At 52.1% G+C, this 14910-nt stretch overlaps 1 protein-coding gene across 1 annotated transcript; it reads left to right on the top strand.

The window, feature by feature from the left end:
- On the top strand, positions 1 to 2645 carry LOC147649716 (uncharacterized). The gene is made up of 3 exons (XM_086858306.1): positions 1 to 865; positions 2059 to 2199; positions 2351 to 2645. Exons 1-3 carry the CDS (start codon positions 790 to 792, stop codon positions 2533 to 2535), a joined length of 402 nt encoding a protein of 133 aa, XP_086714432.1. The 5' UTR covers positions 1 to 789; the 3' UTR covers positions 2536 to 2645.
- The last annotated feature ends 12265 nt before the right edge of the window (positions 2646 to 14910 follow it).

Consider the following 14910-nt stretch of genomic DNA (forward strand, 5'->3'; position numbering starts at 1 on the left):
AGCCCGGGGCTGGCTCCAACCTCTCCCTGCTTTATTAAGGCGACTATTTTCTTGTGTGTAAATACACACATTCCATTCAAACCCTCTTCCCTCTCCTTCAGGTCTTCCCCTTAACCCCAGGGCCACCCCCAGAGCTGTACTTTGTTAGAGGATCTCAAGTCTCGGATTTAAAATTAGTTGACTGCTTCTCTTTAATAAAATTATTCCTTTCCTCTTTAAATAGCACAATATGTCACAGAAAGCCGGTGGGTCCGTTCATGAAGATGAGGCAGCTCAGAGAGGAAAAAGAGACGGGGGAAAAAAAAAAAAAAAGTAAAACCATACATCTCCCCAAACCCCTTCTGCCTAATCCAACTGAATTAGAGGATTTCGAAGTGGATTTAAAACTAAATCTTGATTAGGGAGAATTTCTCTCCAAGAGCTGCTGCACGGTGGTATTAATGGGAAGTGATCGTGGACAGAGGAAATAGGACAGAAATAACTGAGGGTAGCACATACGCACTCAGGTCTGTGCATGAACTGAAAGAACCGGGGAATTTCTCCAGAGGAAAAGGGAGAAATCAAACATCACCATAAGGAGCCTGGGTGCCAGGGGCTGGCTGGAAAGGTGGGGAGCAGCCAGATCCCTGCTGCACCGACGGCGCTCCCCAAACCCCCCGAAAAGGGCTTGCAGGTGAGAAGGAAGCGCGGAGGACGAGGACGGCTGGGGTGAAGAGCCGGGAGGAGAGGAGGTCTCAGGCCGCTCCCCCAGCCCCTCGTGTTCACCCTGAGAGCTCTGGGTGACCCCCCATGCTCTGCGGACACATGCCCGGAGGTGCCCATGGGATCCTGTCTCTGCTGACCGTGCTGTTCGTCCTGCCGGAGGGTGAGTGCTGCTCTCCCCGGGGTGCAGACGTGCCCTGGTGATGCTCTTTACATCCCCCCTAAATCCGAGCTGTTCAGGTGTGATTTATCCTCGGGGTGAATTTAGGGGCACTGCCGCCCCAAGCCGTGCAGCTGTGTGCTGGTGGCTTTAGGATGGAAGTAATGTCACTGTGTCTTGTACAAAAGGGCAACACGCCCGGATTTGGGGTCCCCTGGGCCCCTCTTCCCTGATTTGGCCGGGGTAGGGACTCCCCTCGATGTGCCTGGCTGTGTGAGGGTGCTCACCACCCCCAAAATTGCCCTGGAAGCACAGGAGGGCTCGGGAAGGGCTCTGGGTCAGTGCTCAGAGGTGAGGAAAGGTAATGGCAGCAACCTGATTAATCAACAGAGGTTACCTTAACCTTCACAGCAGAGGTGGATGCTGTAAATGAACATCCTTTAAAGGCTTTTTGGGTTTTTTTTTTGTTTCTTTGTTTTGCTTGTTTTTTGTTTTTTTGTTTTTTGGTTTTTTTTTTTTTTGAGAAACCTGAGAAACGGCTTAATTCCTATTGTGGCAATTTTCAGACACAGTGGCTGCAGGGAAGGGCTGAGCTGCCGCCAGTGCAAATGTGCAAAGCCCTGGGGACACTCTGAGCCCATTGTGCCGGGGTCACAGGCACGGTGGCTCTCGGTGCTCTGAAGGAGGATTTCCCTTCTGTTTCCGAGCTGCTTTGCCTTCCTGATGGACCCTGTGATAACATCAGCTCTGCCAGGGGGAAAACCAAACCATGCTGATAAACCCATCCCTCTGGAGCAAATACCTCCCGAACAGGCACAGCTAAACCGGAGAGACCTGGTGGAAAAAGGAAAAACTGCTTCTGAGCACCACCAAGCCCTGACTCGGTGGTGTCTGCGGTCGTGAGGTTCCACCTAATTTTTACACCCCCCGTTTCAAAGCTCCCTTGTTCCCGCAGTTTGATCCCAGCTCCAATCTCCGGCTAATCTCTGATTTCGCACTGACCTCTAGTGGGAGATGAGGCTGTATTTTCGGGCCCACTGGGTAAACAAGTGACGGGCAGCTCCGGGCTCTGCCTTAATGCGACTTGGCAAGGCAGGGAGCGCTGCGGGGCCGTCGGTAGAGAGCAGCTCGGAAGGAGTTGAAGTCTTTCCCCTCTCGGAAAAAACCCAGCTGCGTTTCTTCTGGTTCTTGTTTAGTGTCTGGACTGCAGTGTTATGGCTGCAACATCGTGGTCGGCACCAAAAACGTGGACATGGGGTGCTCCAAGCCCGAGGTGATCACCTGCTCCCAGTCCCACCAGGGCTTCAAGCACCGGTTCTGCATTAAAACAGAGAGCGGTGAGTCCGGCCCCGGGGCCGGGGCTGCGGGGGCTGCTCGAGCCGCTGTTCACCCCCCAAAGCCAGCCTTGCAGCCCCCTGTGCCGGGCTGTGGCAGCGCCCCCTCCCCGCTGATGTCCCCCTGATGTCCCTCCTTGTGCTTGCTTTGCAGTGGTGCTGGGCATGGTTCTGACCAGCGGCTGTGCCACCTCCCGTCACTGCCAGCAGCAGGAGCTGCCGGGGGTCCGCATCCACTGCTGTGACACCGACCTGTGCAACAGCTCCCCCAGAGCCCCCCGGCCGCCCCCCGGCCACCTCCTGCTGCCCTGCATCCTCGCTGCCCTGCTCCTCTCCTGAGCCCCCCGGCTGCTGGAGGCGGGGGTGTCCCCATCGCCGCTCCTGGGGGTGGGCAGGACGCCCCCCTCTCTCCCCTCTCCTCAATAAAAGGTGCCGAACGCTGCGCCCTGGGAAGATGATGATGATTCCTTTACTTGTGGGGACAGCGCTGGAAGAGCCAGCCCCACGGGGAGGATGGGGATGCTCCGGGCTGGGGGTACCCGCAGCATCCCCGGGGCAGGGGGAGCGCAGGGTCGGGGGGATCTCCCCACGCCCCCGCGGGGATCGGGAGCGCGGCCCAGCCTCGCTCTTCCCACGAGAGGGCATCCGCCACCCTCGCTCCGCATCCCGGCCCTGCGCGATTCAGGGATGCGGCGGCCGCGCAGGGCAGCATCCCCTGCGCGAGGGGTGGGCGCTGGGCTGGGGGACGGGGGGAACATGAAACGAGAGGGGTTTGCAGATGTTTTTCCCCAGCCGAAGAGGCCGAAAAGGGAGCTTGAACAGAAAAATCCCATCCCGCGCGGATCGGAGCCCGAGTGGCTGCTCCAAGGTCATCGCGGGGGTTTGCGGCGGAGCTGGGAATTAAACGCATCTGTCTCAAGAGCCAGCCCTGTGCCTTTATCACCAGGGAAACAGCATAAACCTCGCTCTGAGAAAGGGATGAAATATTTTTATTCTATTTTTTTCTTCAGATAAAAAAAAAAAGAAGAGAAAAAGCAAAAGACCTTTTCCATGCAAAACATCAGCTTTTGATGACATTTCTCAGATGTGTGTCAGAAAACAAGCCAAAACTCTACTGAAAATATTATCTGAGGCACCTTCCCAACAGAAACACCTTGGGACTGATACAAACCACGTTCAGATTCTGAAGATTCAAAATAAAAAGGAGTCAGAAAACAAATCCTAGAAGAAAAATGACAAGAGCAGCAACAGTACCCAATTCCCCCTCTTTCCCCTTAAAACATTCCTTACGATTTTCGGGGGAGCAGGAAACATTTCCTTGGCAGCTGGAGTCATTTTGGCTACTGGTTATTTATCTGCCTGTGCTGAGCTCTTGCAAAAGCTCTCTCCAGAATAAATTCACATTGATCCACAGCAGATCGGGATGGAGCAGGGCTGATGGTCAGAGGATCAGGATGGAGCAGGGCTGATGGTCAGAGGATCAGGATGGGGCAGAGCTGATGGTCAGAGGCTCGGGATGGGGCAGAGCTGATGGTCAGAGGATCAGGATAGGGCAGAGCTGATGGTCAGAGGATCAGGATGGGGCAGAGCTGATGGTCAGAGGATCAGGATGGAGCAGGGCTGATGGTCAGAGGATCAGGATGGGGCAGAGCTGATGGTCAGAGGATCAGGATGGAGCAGGGCTGATGGTCAGAGGATCAGGATAGGGCAGAGCTGATGGTCAGAGGATCAGGATGGGGCAGAGCTGATGGTCAGAGGATCAGGATGGAGCAGGGCTGATGGTCAGAGGATCAGGATGGAGCAGGGCTGATGGTCAGAGGATCAGGATGGAGCAGGGCTGATGGTCAGAGGATCAGGATGGGGCAGAGCTGATGGTCAGAGGATCGGGATGGAGCAGGGCTGATGGTCAGAGGATCAGGATGGAGCAGGGCTGATGGCCAGAGGATTGGGATGGGGCAGGGCTGATGGTCAGAGGATCAGGATAGGGCAGAGCTGATGGCCTGAGGATGCTGCAGTGGCAGCTTTGCCACCCAGCAGCGTTTTGGGGAGAAGCTGGGAGCGGCAGTGGTGTCTCCATCGCTCCATCCCCATCCTGTCCCCACCGTGCCGGCGGTTCCCGGGGCGGGTGATGCTGCTGGCCCCGCTCTGCCCCCCTCGCCCGGCTCCAGCCATCCATCTTACACCGCCTAAGAGGCCTGTTGCAATTAAGTAGGCTGAAGTGCTCCTGAACTCTTTAACCTTTGCCCTGGGATTGCTCCTTTTGCCCCGGGGCTGTGGATCAGCTCCATTGCACTCTCCAAACAGCGCCTGCTACTTAGCTGACATTTCTTTCTCCTGCTGGATCCTATTAGCACCCTGAGGTTGAAAATGCTACTTTGGAGTGTTGTAAGGAATGTGATTTATACTAGAAAGTAGCGGCAATCTATCTTTCCCTATACACACAGTGCACATGAGGCTGGAGAGCTAAATCCACATGGCCTGAGCAAACAGCGGCCGGGGTAATTGGGGAGGAGGGAGAGGAGGAAGAGGAGCCTGGGAGGGATGGCAGCAGGGCCAGGGGATTCAGAGCTTGGGACAGGCAAGGGGGCTGTGCAGGGAACCTGCTGCCCTGTAGGATCCCATCCCTACACCAGTGCAAACTGGTGCTGGACGCTGCTGGTTTCCAAGCAAGGACTGGGAGCTGCCGGGACTGTTTGTAAAGGTTCTGGCTGGGGGATCCACCGTGTCCCTCTTCAGTGCTGATCCTCTGATTGCTGAGCAGAACTCGCACTGGTTTGCCTGCTTGTGAGTCCATATCGTGGATAACACAATCTGCATGGGAAGCAGATGGAAATAAGAATTGAATGGTGCCTGAAGGAGGGCTGATTAGCCTTTATCAGATATGACACGCTAACCACCGAGGCTCCTCGCTGGAATACCGGGTTAAAATCTCTGCAGTGTCAAATTTCATCCTCCCTGAGCAAAGAGACACTTTCCATAGTGTTTGTGTGAATCTTCTGGATAAGCCCTGGAGACTGAAACCGTCTCAGCTTCATCTGGGCATTAAAAGTCCCACCCACGTGTTTAAAAAAAGCCCCAAACCCAGAAACGCAAAAGCTGACATTTACTCTAAAATGTCTTTTTCTTCCTGCATCACTGCGTGGATCCCGTGTGAGCTGCTGCCTCCTCCTCGCTGGAGCAGGGCTGGAGGCATCTCCTGGGCATTCCCACCTTTGGCCCTGCTGGAAGCACAGGGATTATTTTGCACACACAAAAGTGTGTGCACGAGCATGCACATGGACACTAGCACAGTGTTTTCTGGGAGAAAAAGCAACTGAAATAAAAAAGAAAAAAAAAACCAAAAAACCCCAACCCTAAGCAGCCTCTGTGTCAAAAGCCCTTTTATAAAAGCCTCAGTAGCTGAAGAATTGCCATTGTTTCAGTCTCCAGTGAGTGCTAGTCTTAAAATATTTCCATCTCAGAGCAGGCTTTGACATTCTGCCCAGACCCAGGAGAGGGAACAAACACGAGTTCAGAAATGTTTCTACAAGGCACAGATCCTTCTTCTTTTGGGAGAGTCACATTCAGCATCTCACATCCTGTGGCCATGTCTCCCCAGAGTGGGGGAAACACCACAGAACAGCCCTGGAAGCAGGGAGAGGGGGACTTCTCAGGGGCTCCCTGGAAGGCAGGGAGAGCTGGGCTGGATTTCACACCATTTTTACTCAGCCTTTCCCTCCTGAGCAGCAAAACCCATTTTTTTCCCCCCCAGAAATTCTGCACTTCAGGCTGCTCTTCCTGCTTGGATGCCGAAGGCTGTGCAGACCTAGCTCCCCATCCCTCTGGATGCCAGCAGATGGTCCAAAAGCACAAGGCTGTGTAGACTCTGGAAATCAAAGCAGACAGAAAGTTTGCAGTGATATTCACCCCCTTTTAGCCTTTTTATGTGTGTGTGTTCACCAGTGATGCTGGGAGTGACAGAGTGAGGATGGGGATGGAGGAAGCCCTCAAAGCTTCACTATTTCCATCTCTGTGAAAGGACAGGAGAAGAATGGACAGTGGAAAATGGAGCCATGGAATGGTTTGGGTTGGAAGGGACCTTAAAGATCACCTCATTCCAACCCCCCCTGCTCCATGTGGTGGTGGGAGAGGGGACAGAGACTTGTTGAGGAGTCACAGCACAACTCCTGGCACTGTTATTCACCAGTTTCTCATGGTTTATCCCCCTTTCTCTTCCCAAAATAAGGAGAGGAGCTGAGATAAAAGTCGCTATGCTTTTCACAAAAAACTTCTTGGCATAAAAATGCAGAAAGCTGCCAGAGGTTTGGAGGCAGTTGGGAATTATGTGGATGCCCTGGGGTCTGCAGGAAGCTGCTTCCAGGAGGCTGAATGCTCCAGAGAGCACGAGCCAACCTGAGCTTATCTCAGCTCCGAGCACTCCTGACGTTGGATAAAGGGCAGTGTTTACCCAAGAACAATGTGGGGTTAAAATTTAGTAAGTACTTGTGCAATTCTTTATGGAGAGGCTACAAGGACAAATAAACATCTCTCAAACACAGCCAGTACTCAGGCTCCGTGTTTAATTCATTCCCTGGAAATGCATCTTGTTTATAGCCATTCATTGCAGGGGCTTGGAACAGCAGGGGTCTGATCCACTCCAAATTTCAGGCAAAATAATATGATCCTCGTTTTGCTCTTGTTTGTTCCTAGGAGAGAACACAAGGTCAAATCTTCAACTAGTACAAAGTTTGCTCTGAACCACTGAGTGGGGGGTTTTTTTGTTGTTTGACAAAGTTTTTCCTCTGCTTTCTCTCCCTTTCCGTGCATCCCTCTCCTTCCAGCTCATCAGCCCCGGATGGATTTCAGTACCGGAGGATTTGGGTTTCCTCCTTGGGTGATAAAGGCTTCTAGAGAGGATTAAGGCTGGGTGGCCAAAACCAGCAGCTCCCAAGGCTGAAGGTTGGGATGTCTCTTATCTACTCCACCCCCACGGAGACAAGCAGGCAAGCAACCACACGTGGGAGATCCAGCTCCCTCCTCCCAGGGGATGCTGCACTGAGAAATCCCCTTCTCTGGGAGCTGCTCCAGGCCCTCCATCTCACAAAGCTGAGAGGGAGCAGTGCCAGCTTCATTGACAGAAACCCATGAACTGGGTCATGCTGCCCATTCCCCCTCCCAGCAGCGAGCTCTCCTCGTGCAGACACCGGGGAGCTCTTTGCTGCGGGGGCTGCTCGACTGCAGGAGCTGGACAAACACTGGCTGTGCCCAAACGAGCCCTGAGCCCCAGGGCAATGCTCTTTTCCTCTAGGATGAGAGCCAAGGCTGCCCTGTGCCGGGGGCTGGACATGGAGAGGGTTGGATGGAGGGAGAAAGGGGCATCCTGGTTCCATTGAATAACTCCACAGCAGTGTGGGAGCCAGCGATGTGCCTGACCTACATAGAGCCCCGAGCCCCCCGAGCACAATCGATCCATTGGCAGCAGAGAGATCACAGTGTGGGGGAGGATCTGCCTCCCTGCCTCCCTGCATCCAGCCAGGATCTCCCCTGGCACCAACTGGAGCTGGCAGCACCAGGGTGAAGCTTCTCTTCCATGCTGAGCACTCCGTGCATCTCACAGCATCCCTCTCTTGTATCCTCCGTATTCCACAGTCCTGGCACAGAGTAACCTGACCCTTGGACACCTATTTTGGGATGTTCTCCTCTTTTTGTGCATCTGGGAGGGAGAGGTATTATGTTGTGTTTGCCCCTGGGGCAGCTCTGAGTGATGCACACAAGGGTTTGGCTGCTAAGAAGTCAAAAGTTGCCCTCCTTGGCTCAGCAGCTCCATTTACATCTCCTGATGGAGCCTGCTAATGGATCACGGGAGGATTTGTGTCCTCCCTCCCGGGTGTCTGGGTTATCCAGCCTGGAATCACACCCTGAAGGCTTTTCCTTTGGCTGGGCTTTTGAGCATCTCACAGCCTGGGGCCGCTCTCGCTGACCTCCTGGGTTCTGCTGCACGGGATGGATGTTCCTGGCATAATTTGCTCCTTGATGTCCTTCAGAGGAGAGGCTGGGAGGGTGGCAGGAACATAATGGCAAAAACCAGGAGGAAAGGTTAAAGGTTAGGGTTAGGCACTGTGGTGCCAGGTGATATCTCCCCCCCCAAATCCCCAAATTTTCACTAAGTAACAGTGAGTGGGGCATAAAAATACCATCTTGGGACACAGTGGGCTTCATCCTGCAGTCTGTCCCTCCCCAGGGACCCCTCCCCTGCTGGTGGCCTTAGCCAGTGAGTCCTGGGCTGGGCAGGATGGGTGAACACCCAGAGAGAGAGACTGGCGAGGGCAGCAGCTCTGGGGAGGGTGGAGAGAGGTTTGTGACGGAGCAGAGAGCGTGTCCTCGCGGTGGGGAGCTCTTTGGGGACAAGAGCCAGGTCTTTGCGGTGTCGGTGTCATGTCCCTCCCCTCAGGCTGTGTCTTTGTCACTGCTCCCTCCTTGGAGCAGCAGATCTGCTCTGCAACAGCAGCTCCCAGGCTCCTTCCACTCAGCAAACCAAACTCTGCGTGGAGAGAGGGAGATGGGATGGGGTGGGATGGGATTTGGGATGGGATGGGATGGGGTGGGATGGGATGGGATGGGATGGGATTTGGGATGGGATGGGATGGGATGGGATGGGATGGGATGGGATGGGATTTGGGATGGGATGGGATGGGATGGGATGGGATGGGATGGGATGGGATGGGATGGGATGGGATGGGATGGGATAGAATAGAATAGAATAGAATAGAATAGAATAGAATAGAATAGAATAGAATAGAATAGAATAGAATAGAATAGAATAGAATAGAACAGAGTAGAATGGAATGGAATGGAATGGAATGGAATAGAATAGAATAGAATAGAATAGAATAGAATAGAATAGAATAGAATAGAACAGAGTAGAATGGAATGGAATGGAATGGAATGGAATAGAATAGAATAGAATAGAATAGAATAGAATAGAATAGAATAGAATAGAATAGAATAGAATAGAATAGAATAGAATAGAATAGAAATAAGTGAAAGGAAAAAATAAAATAAAATAAAATAAAACAAAACAAAATAAAATAGAAATAAATGAAATGAAAAAATAAAATAAAACAAAACAAAATAAAATAAAATAGAAATAAATGAAATGAAAAAATAAAATAAAACAAAACAAAATAAAATAAAATAGAAATAAATGAAATGAAAAAATAAAATAAAATAAAATAAAATAAAATAAAATAAAATAAAATAAAATAAAATAAAATAAAATAAAATAAAATAAAGCAAGTTAAAAGGTGGGCAGAGGCTGGCACTGCCTGCTCCCGGCGTGGAGCGGTGCCCCGGGGAGAGCAGCGAGCCAAGTTTCGCTTTGACACAGGAATGAATCACGGCAGGCGCTGACGGAGCCGGCAAACAGCGACTGCTCGGGGAGAAAGGGAGCGCTCCCCGGCTGGGCACTGCTGCTAATTGCTAAATAAGGGCTAATCCAATCAATTAAGCGCTCAGGCTGCAGAGGAGGGCGCACCTCTGCTGGAATAGGGACAGAGAGGGGTTGGGGTGCCTTTGGCTGTTGGGGTCTCGGTCACAGGATGCTCCCGGGAAAATAACAATTCTTTCAGGGAACAGTTGTTGCTCTCTGGTTAATTGGGATGCAGGGAATTAGGAGTGGGATGGATGCTCAGCATGTCCCGTGTCCCCAAGGTGTGCTGGGCTCTCTGGGGGATGCTGCAGGTGGTTCAGCGAGGCAGAGAGGTTTCTGAGGCTCTGTCCCTTCTCCAGGGATGGAGGGGAGGTCCTATCCTCACCCCAGGCCACCCTCCAAGGGCTCTGGTGTCACCACAGCACACTGGGGACAGGCAGTGAGTGGGGCAGAGGCAAACTGCAGCAATCACCAATTCCTGCCAGCCTTGCAAACCCAGCCTCAGGAGAGCAGCAAAAGGAAATGAAAAGCTGATGATGGCAAGCAGGGCTCTCCCAGGGTTTATCAGCAGCCAGGGTGGCTCCCCAGCACTGCCCAGGGACCTGGCTGAGAGTCCTAAAGCTGTGCTGACCCCATGGCAGCCTCACTGGCAGCCCTGTGTCCCCAGAGCTCAGCCCTGTGTCCCCTGAGCTCAGCCCTGTGTCCCCAAAGCTCAGCCCTGTGTCCCCTGAGCTCAGCCCTGTGTCCCCAGAGCTCAGCCCTGTGTCCCCTGAGCTCAGCCCTGTGTCCCCAAAGCTCAGCCCTGTGTCCCCTGAGCTCAGCCCTGTGTCCCCAGAGCTCAGCTCTGTGTCCCTTGAGCTCAGCCCTGTGTCCCCTGAGCTCAGCCCTGTGTCCCCTGAGCTCAGCCCTGTGTCCCCAGAGCTCAGCCCTGTGTCCCTTGAGCTCAGCCCTGTGTCCCCTGAGCTCAGCCCTGTGTCCCTTGAGCTCAGCCCTGTGTCCCCAAAGCTCAGCCCTGTGTCCCTTGAGCTCAGCCCTGTGTCCCTTGAGCTCAGCCCTGTGACTCCAGAGTTCAGCCCTGTGTCCCTTGAGCTCAGCCCTGTGTCCCCAAAGCTCAGCCCTGTGTCCCTTGAGCTCAGCCCTGTGTCCCCAAAGCTCAGCCCTGTGTCCCTTGAGCTCAGCCCTGTGTCCCTTGAGCTCAGCCCTGTGACTCCAGAGTTCAGCCCTGTGTCCCCAAAGCTCAGCCCTGTGTCCCCTGAGCTCAGCCCTGTGTCCCTTGAGCTCAGCCCTGTGTCCCCTGAGCTCAGCCCTGTGTCCCCTGAGCTCAGCCCTGTCCTGACAGACCCCTCACACGAGGCTTTTCCTGAACATTCCTTACTGCTTCCCCTCCGCTGATTTCAGCACTATTAAAATGTTTTCCACCACCACCTCTCTCAATTACATGTTTTTAAAAAGTCATTAAAGAGAATTCCCCATGAAATTATTTTGATTTCCCGCCCCTCTGTCTACTTCCAAACTAATGAGATTAATTGAGAGCTACAAACATTTTCCAAGGGCCCAAGGCAAACGCAATGGCAAATGGCAAACACATGTAACTCTTCCCAAGGATTGCATCCATCCTCCCTCTCCTCTCCAGCTCAGAGCATCCCTCCCAACATGGGGCTGCATTTGCAGTCTCAGAAGGTGCTCAGGTTTGGAAACCTTTGATATTTTTTCCCCCCTCCTTTGAGGAAGGAAAAAGAAAATGCCTGAGGAATGAGAGCTGTCAGAGGCAATAATGTGAGATCTCACTTGTGGCTGGCAGGCAGAGGGGGGATTTTGAGGGGGTTTTTCTCTCTGGCATGTGGTGTTAGCTGAGAAACTTCAAACAGGGAAACGAGGAGGAATTTAGGAAAGTTTTACCTCTTTCTCTCAGCCTCCAGGTAGGAAAAGAAAAATGAAATCTTCTAAACCCAATAACCTGCAAAGCAAAGCTGACAATTGCCCTGTTCTCCTCCCAGGCGTTTGTCTGCTCCTGGTGTTTGATTCCTCCCATCCCAGGTTAATCAATAGGACAAATCTCCGGTGTCACTCCTCTCCTGGCCCCCACGGGCTCCTCCAGGATTGATGACAGCAAACAGCCCTTCAGAGAGGGCTGAAAGTCTCTGAATAAGGATAAATAAAGGGAACAATAAGAGAGATTTGTTACTCTGTGGTGGAGCAACCTCTCAGCATCACCTTCCCTCAGGTGCTGCTTTAAAATGGGGTGAAAGAGAACCTTAAAAAAACCACCAGTAAAGCCCCAAACCCTGCAGAATTCCATGGGATCACCAATACAAACACAGACAGCAGTGAGGAAGATGGTGACAATGGTTTTGGAACTGGAGAAAACTTTTATTAGCATGGAACTCCCTCACCCCCAAAGCCCAGTTTGTGTAAACACTGATGAGGGCAGGGGTAATTACGGTGAAGAATGGATTTGCTCCTGTGCCATGAGGATTTTAGCCTAAAGGTCTTCTTCCACCCCTCTGTCATGGACAGGGACACTCTCTCTTAGATCAGGTTGCTCCAAGCCCCATCCAGCCTGGCCTTGCACACTTCCATGGGCTCAGAGGTGCTTCCAACCCCTCTCCTTGCAGGACAAGGATGGATTTCCACGGGAACAGAGAGAAGATGCTGTGAGATGTCCATGGAGGTGAATCATCCCCTTGGAAGGGGGACTGGAGAGTGCCCAGGAGAGCAAGGATCCTCACACCAGTGTGCTGCTGGCACTGGTGAGGGACCAGGGTGGCCGAGGGACAGCCAGCACCAGAGCCTGGCCCAAGATGACTGCGGTGGATCCTGTCCCCATCCCCCTCTGACAAGTTAAAAACCTCCAGTTTATTAAAGACACATTCCTACCCTAATAAAAGATGAGTTGTCTGGTGGTGGGGAGGCTGCAGGATGTTATGGTTGGAATGTTCCTCGGCTCTTGTGTAATTCAGAGCCCCACCAGCTGTGGATCCACAAGGAGCTGTTTTCCCCCACCCCAGACAGGCAGAGTTGATGTTTTCTGTGATCTTCATGATGTCACCAGCTCTGCTTTGATGTGTGCAAGCCAGGGACCTCTGAGGCTCACAGCTCTGGGGGCAAATTTATCTGAGCACTGCTTGGGAGATGACCCAGTAGGATGGAGGCCAGATTAATTGCTGGAGGGAAGAGGCTGATCCCTGTATCCATACTCATCAGTGCATTAGGGCTGTGCTGAGCCAAAGGCACAAATAACAACAACAACAACAACAACAACAACAACAACAACAACAGAATACATAAATAAATAAAAATTTTAAAAATTAAAGAATAATTATTAATTATTATTAATAATAATAACAACAATAATAATAGTAATACTACTACTACTACTACTACTACTACAACTACTACTACTACTACTACTACTACTAATATTATGAAGTCACTTCCATGAAGTTTTCAATAATGGGTCAAAAAGGACAGAATTTTTCCCCCCATTTCACATGGGGATAATGGAAACACAAAGCAATGGAAGGTTTGACTTGGCAAAACAACACAGGATGGTCCCATGAGGGGTGTGTGGGGAGCTGGACCTGGAGCAGATCCCTCCTGATCCCTCCTCTGCACTCTCCCACAACCAAAGCACAGATCTGCAGTGGTTTCCTTATGCAAATCTTCTCTTGGGCTGGCTGGGGACAAGGGACACTGCAGGGGTCACGGTGGGCAGGGGTACAGCAGCCCTCGGGCTTTGTGGGACATGAATGAACTGGGATCTGCTGAGTCTTCTGCCTCCACAGCACAAACCAACCTCCTAAAACCACTGGAAAACACTTTGGTTTTGTGTTTTTGTGGCAGCCTCGCTCCCAGCACCACATTCCAGGCTGGACACTAAAAGTTCTCCCATGGCACAGCTCAGATGCTCCCTGGGGACTCCTGGTGCCTCTCCAGTGATCTGGATTTTCCAGGGACAGAAAGAGCTGGAGGCCAAATCCTGATTCAATGCCCATGAAAATGAAATAAATGAATATATTTTATGCAGTCCCTCAGATGTGTTACCTCGGGGGTCCATGGGAGGACAGCTGGAGCCCGTCCTTCCACCCAGGATTGGAAGATCATTCCACTGGTGGCTCCTGAGGTGTTATCCTGGGTTAGATTAAAAACAGCCCTGTGACATCAGAGAGGGCCCAGCACAGGCTGTAGGAACAGTATGTCCCCACCACTCCCACCCTGACCACTTGCTGGGACAAATACCTGTCCCAAACCTCCACAGGAACAGGTATTTCTGCAGGTATTTATCCTGCAAGCAGCCCAGAACTGGATTAAGATAAGGTGACAATGTGGAAATGCCTGTCAAGCCTACAAACCTGCAGGGCAAATTAAGCAATCATGTTCCCAGGACATACATAAAAATAAGTAAAAAACCGCTATTAATCCATAGCAACAAAAGGAGATGGCATGGCAACAGCAGCAACTGCAAAACAAAACAGCAATGAGAGGAGGGGAGAGGAAAGGGAAAAATCAAGCCCTGCTCTGGCCTTTTGGGGGTTTTTTAGGTCAGGGGAGATGTTGCACCCCAGGTGGGGGAGGCAAAGCACGGTCTGGGTGCTGATGCCAGGGGGGTTCCTGAGCCTCTGCTCAGGCTGAGAAAGGTCCCAGATCCTGAGGGTTGGCAGCCAAGCAGGGCAGGGAGCTGAGGATACCAAATCCAATTTGTTTTGGTTTTTTTCTTTCTCCTAAATTAAACCAAAACATCAACAGCAGCTCTTAATTATCCTACAAAGATGAGCTGCTCATGGCACTGCAGAGGAAAAAGAACCTTTTACTCCTTAGGACTGAAGTTCTGAGGACCTGCTGGATAAAACAACCCAGCCCAGGAGAGAGCAGCTCCTCAGGGGCAGCTGCTGTGCTCCCACCCCACAAAGTGATGCTTTCAGCTCCCATGAGGGCAACATCCCTCCAGGAAACAAAACTGGGCTAAACTCAGCCTCAGAACACTGCTCCATCGCTGTTTTGAACCCAGGCAGAGCTGTGCTGTGGCTGTGGCTGCGTGGGAAGAGCGTGATGGAAATAAGCCCTAATGGGTGTTAATTTGGAGTGGGAAGTTTGTGAGTCAGGCAGGGGTGCAGGGGAGGAGTGGGCAGGAGCCAGGATGCCAAGCAGTGCTGAGCTCCTGCTGCCTGCTGAGAGGGGTTTTTTGTGCTCCTGGCAGGGTTGGGAGCGCCCAGTGGGGCTCAGAGGGTTTGGAAGGAGAAAGGGAGCTGCTGGGAGAAGGGATTTCATCCAGGCAGTTTGGCTTGATCAGAACCCACACTCTAGGG

Source organism: Cyanistes caeruleus, chromosome 20 (genome assembly GCF_971803275.1).
Source record: "Cyanistes caeruleus chromosome 20, bCyaCae1.hap1.1, whole genome shotgun sequence".
In the NCBI taxonomy this organism is placed as follows: domain Eukaryota; kingdom Metazoa; phylum Chordata; class Aves; order Passeriformes; family Paridae; genus Cyanistes; species Cyanistes caeruleus.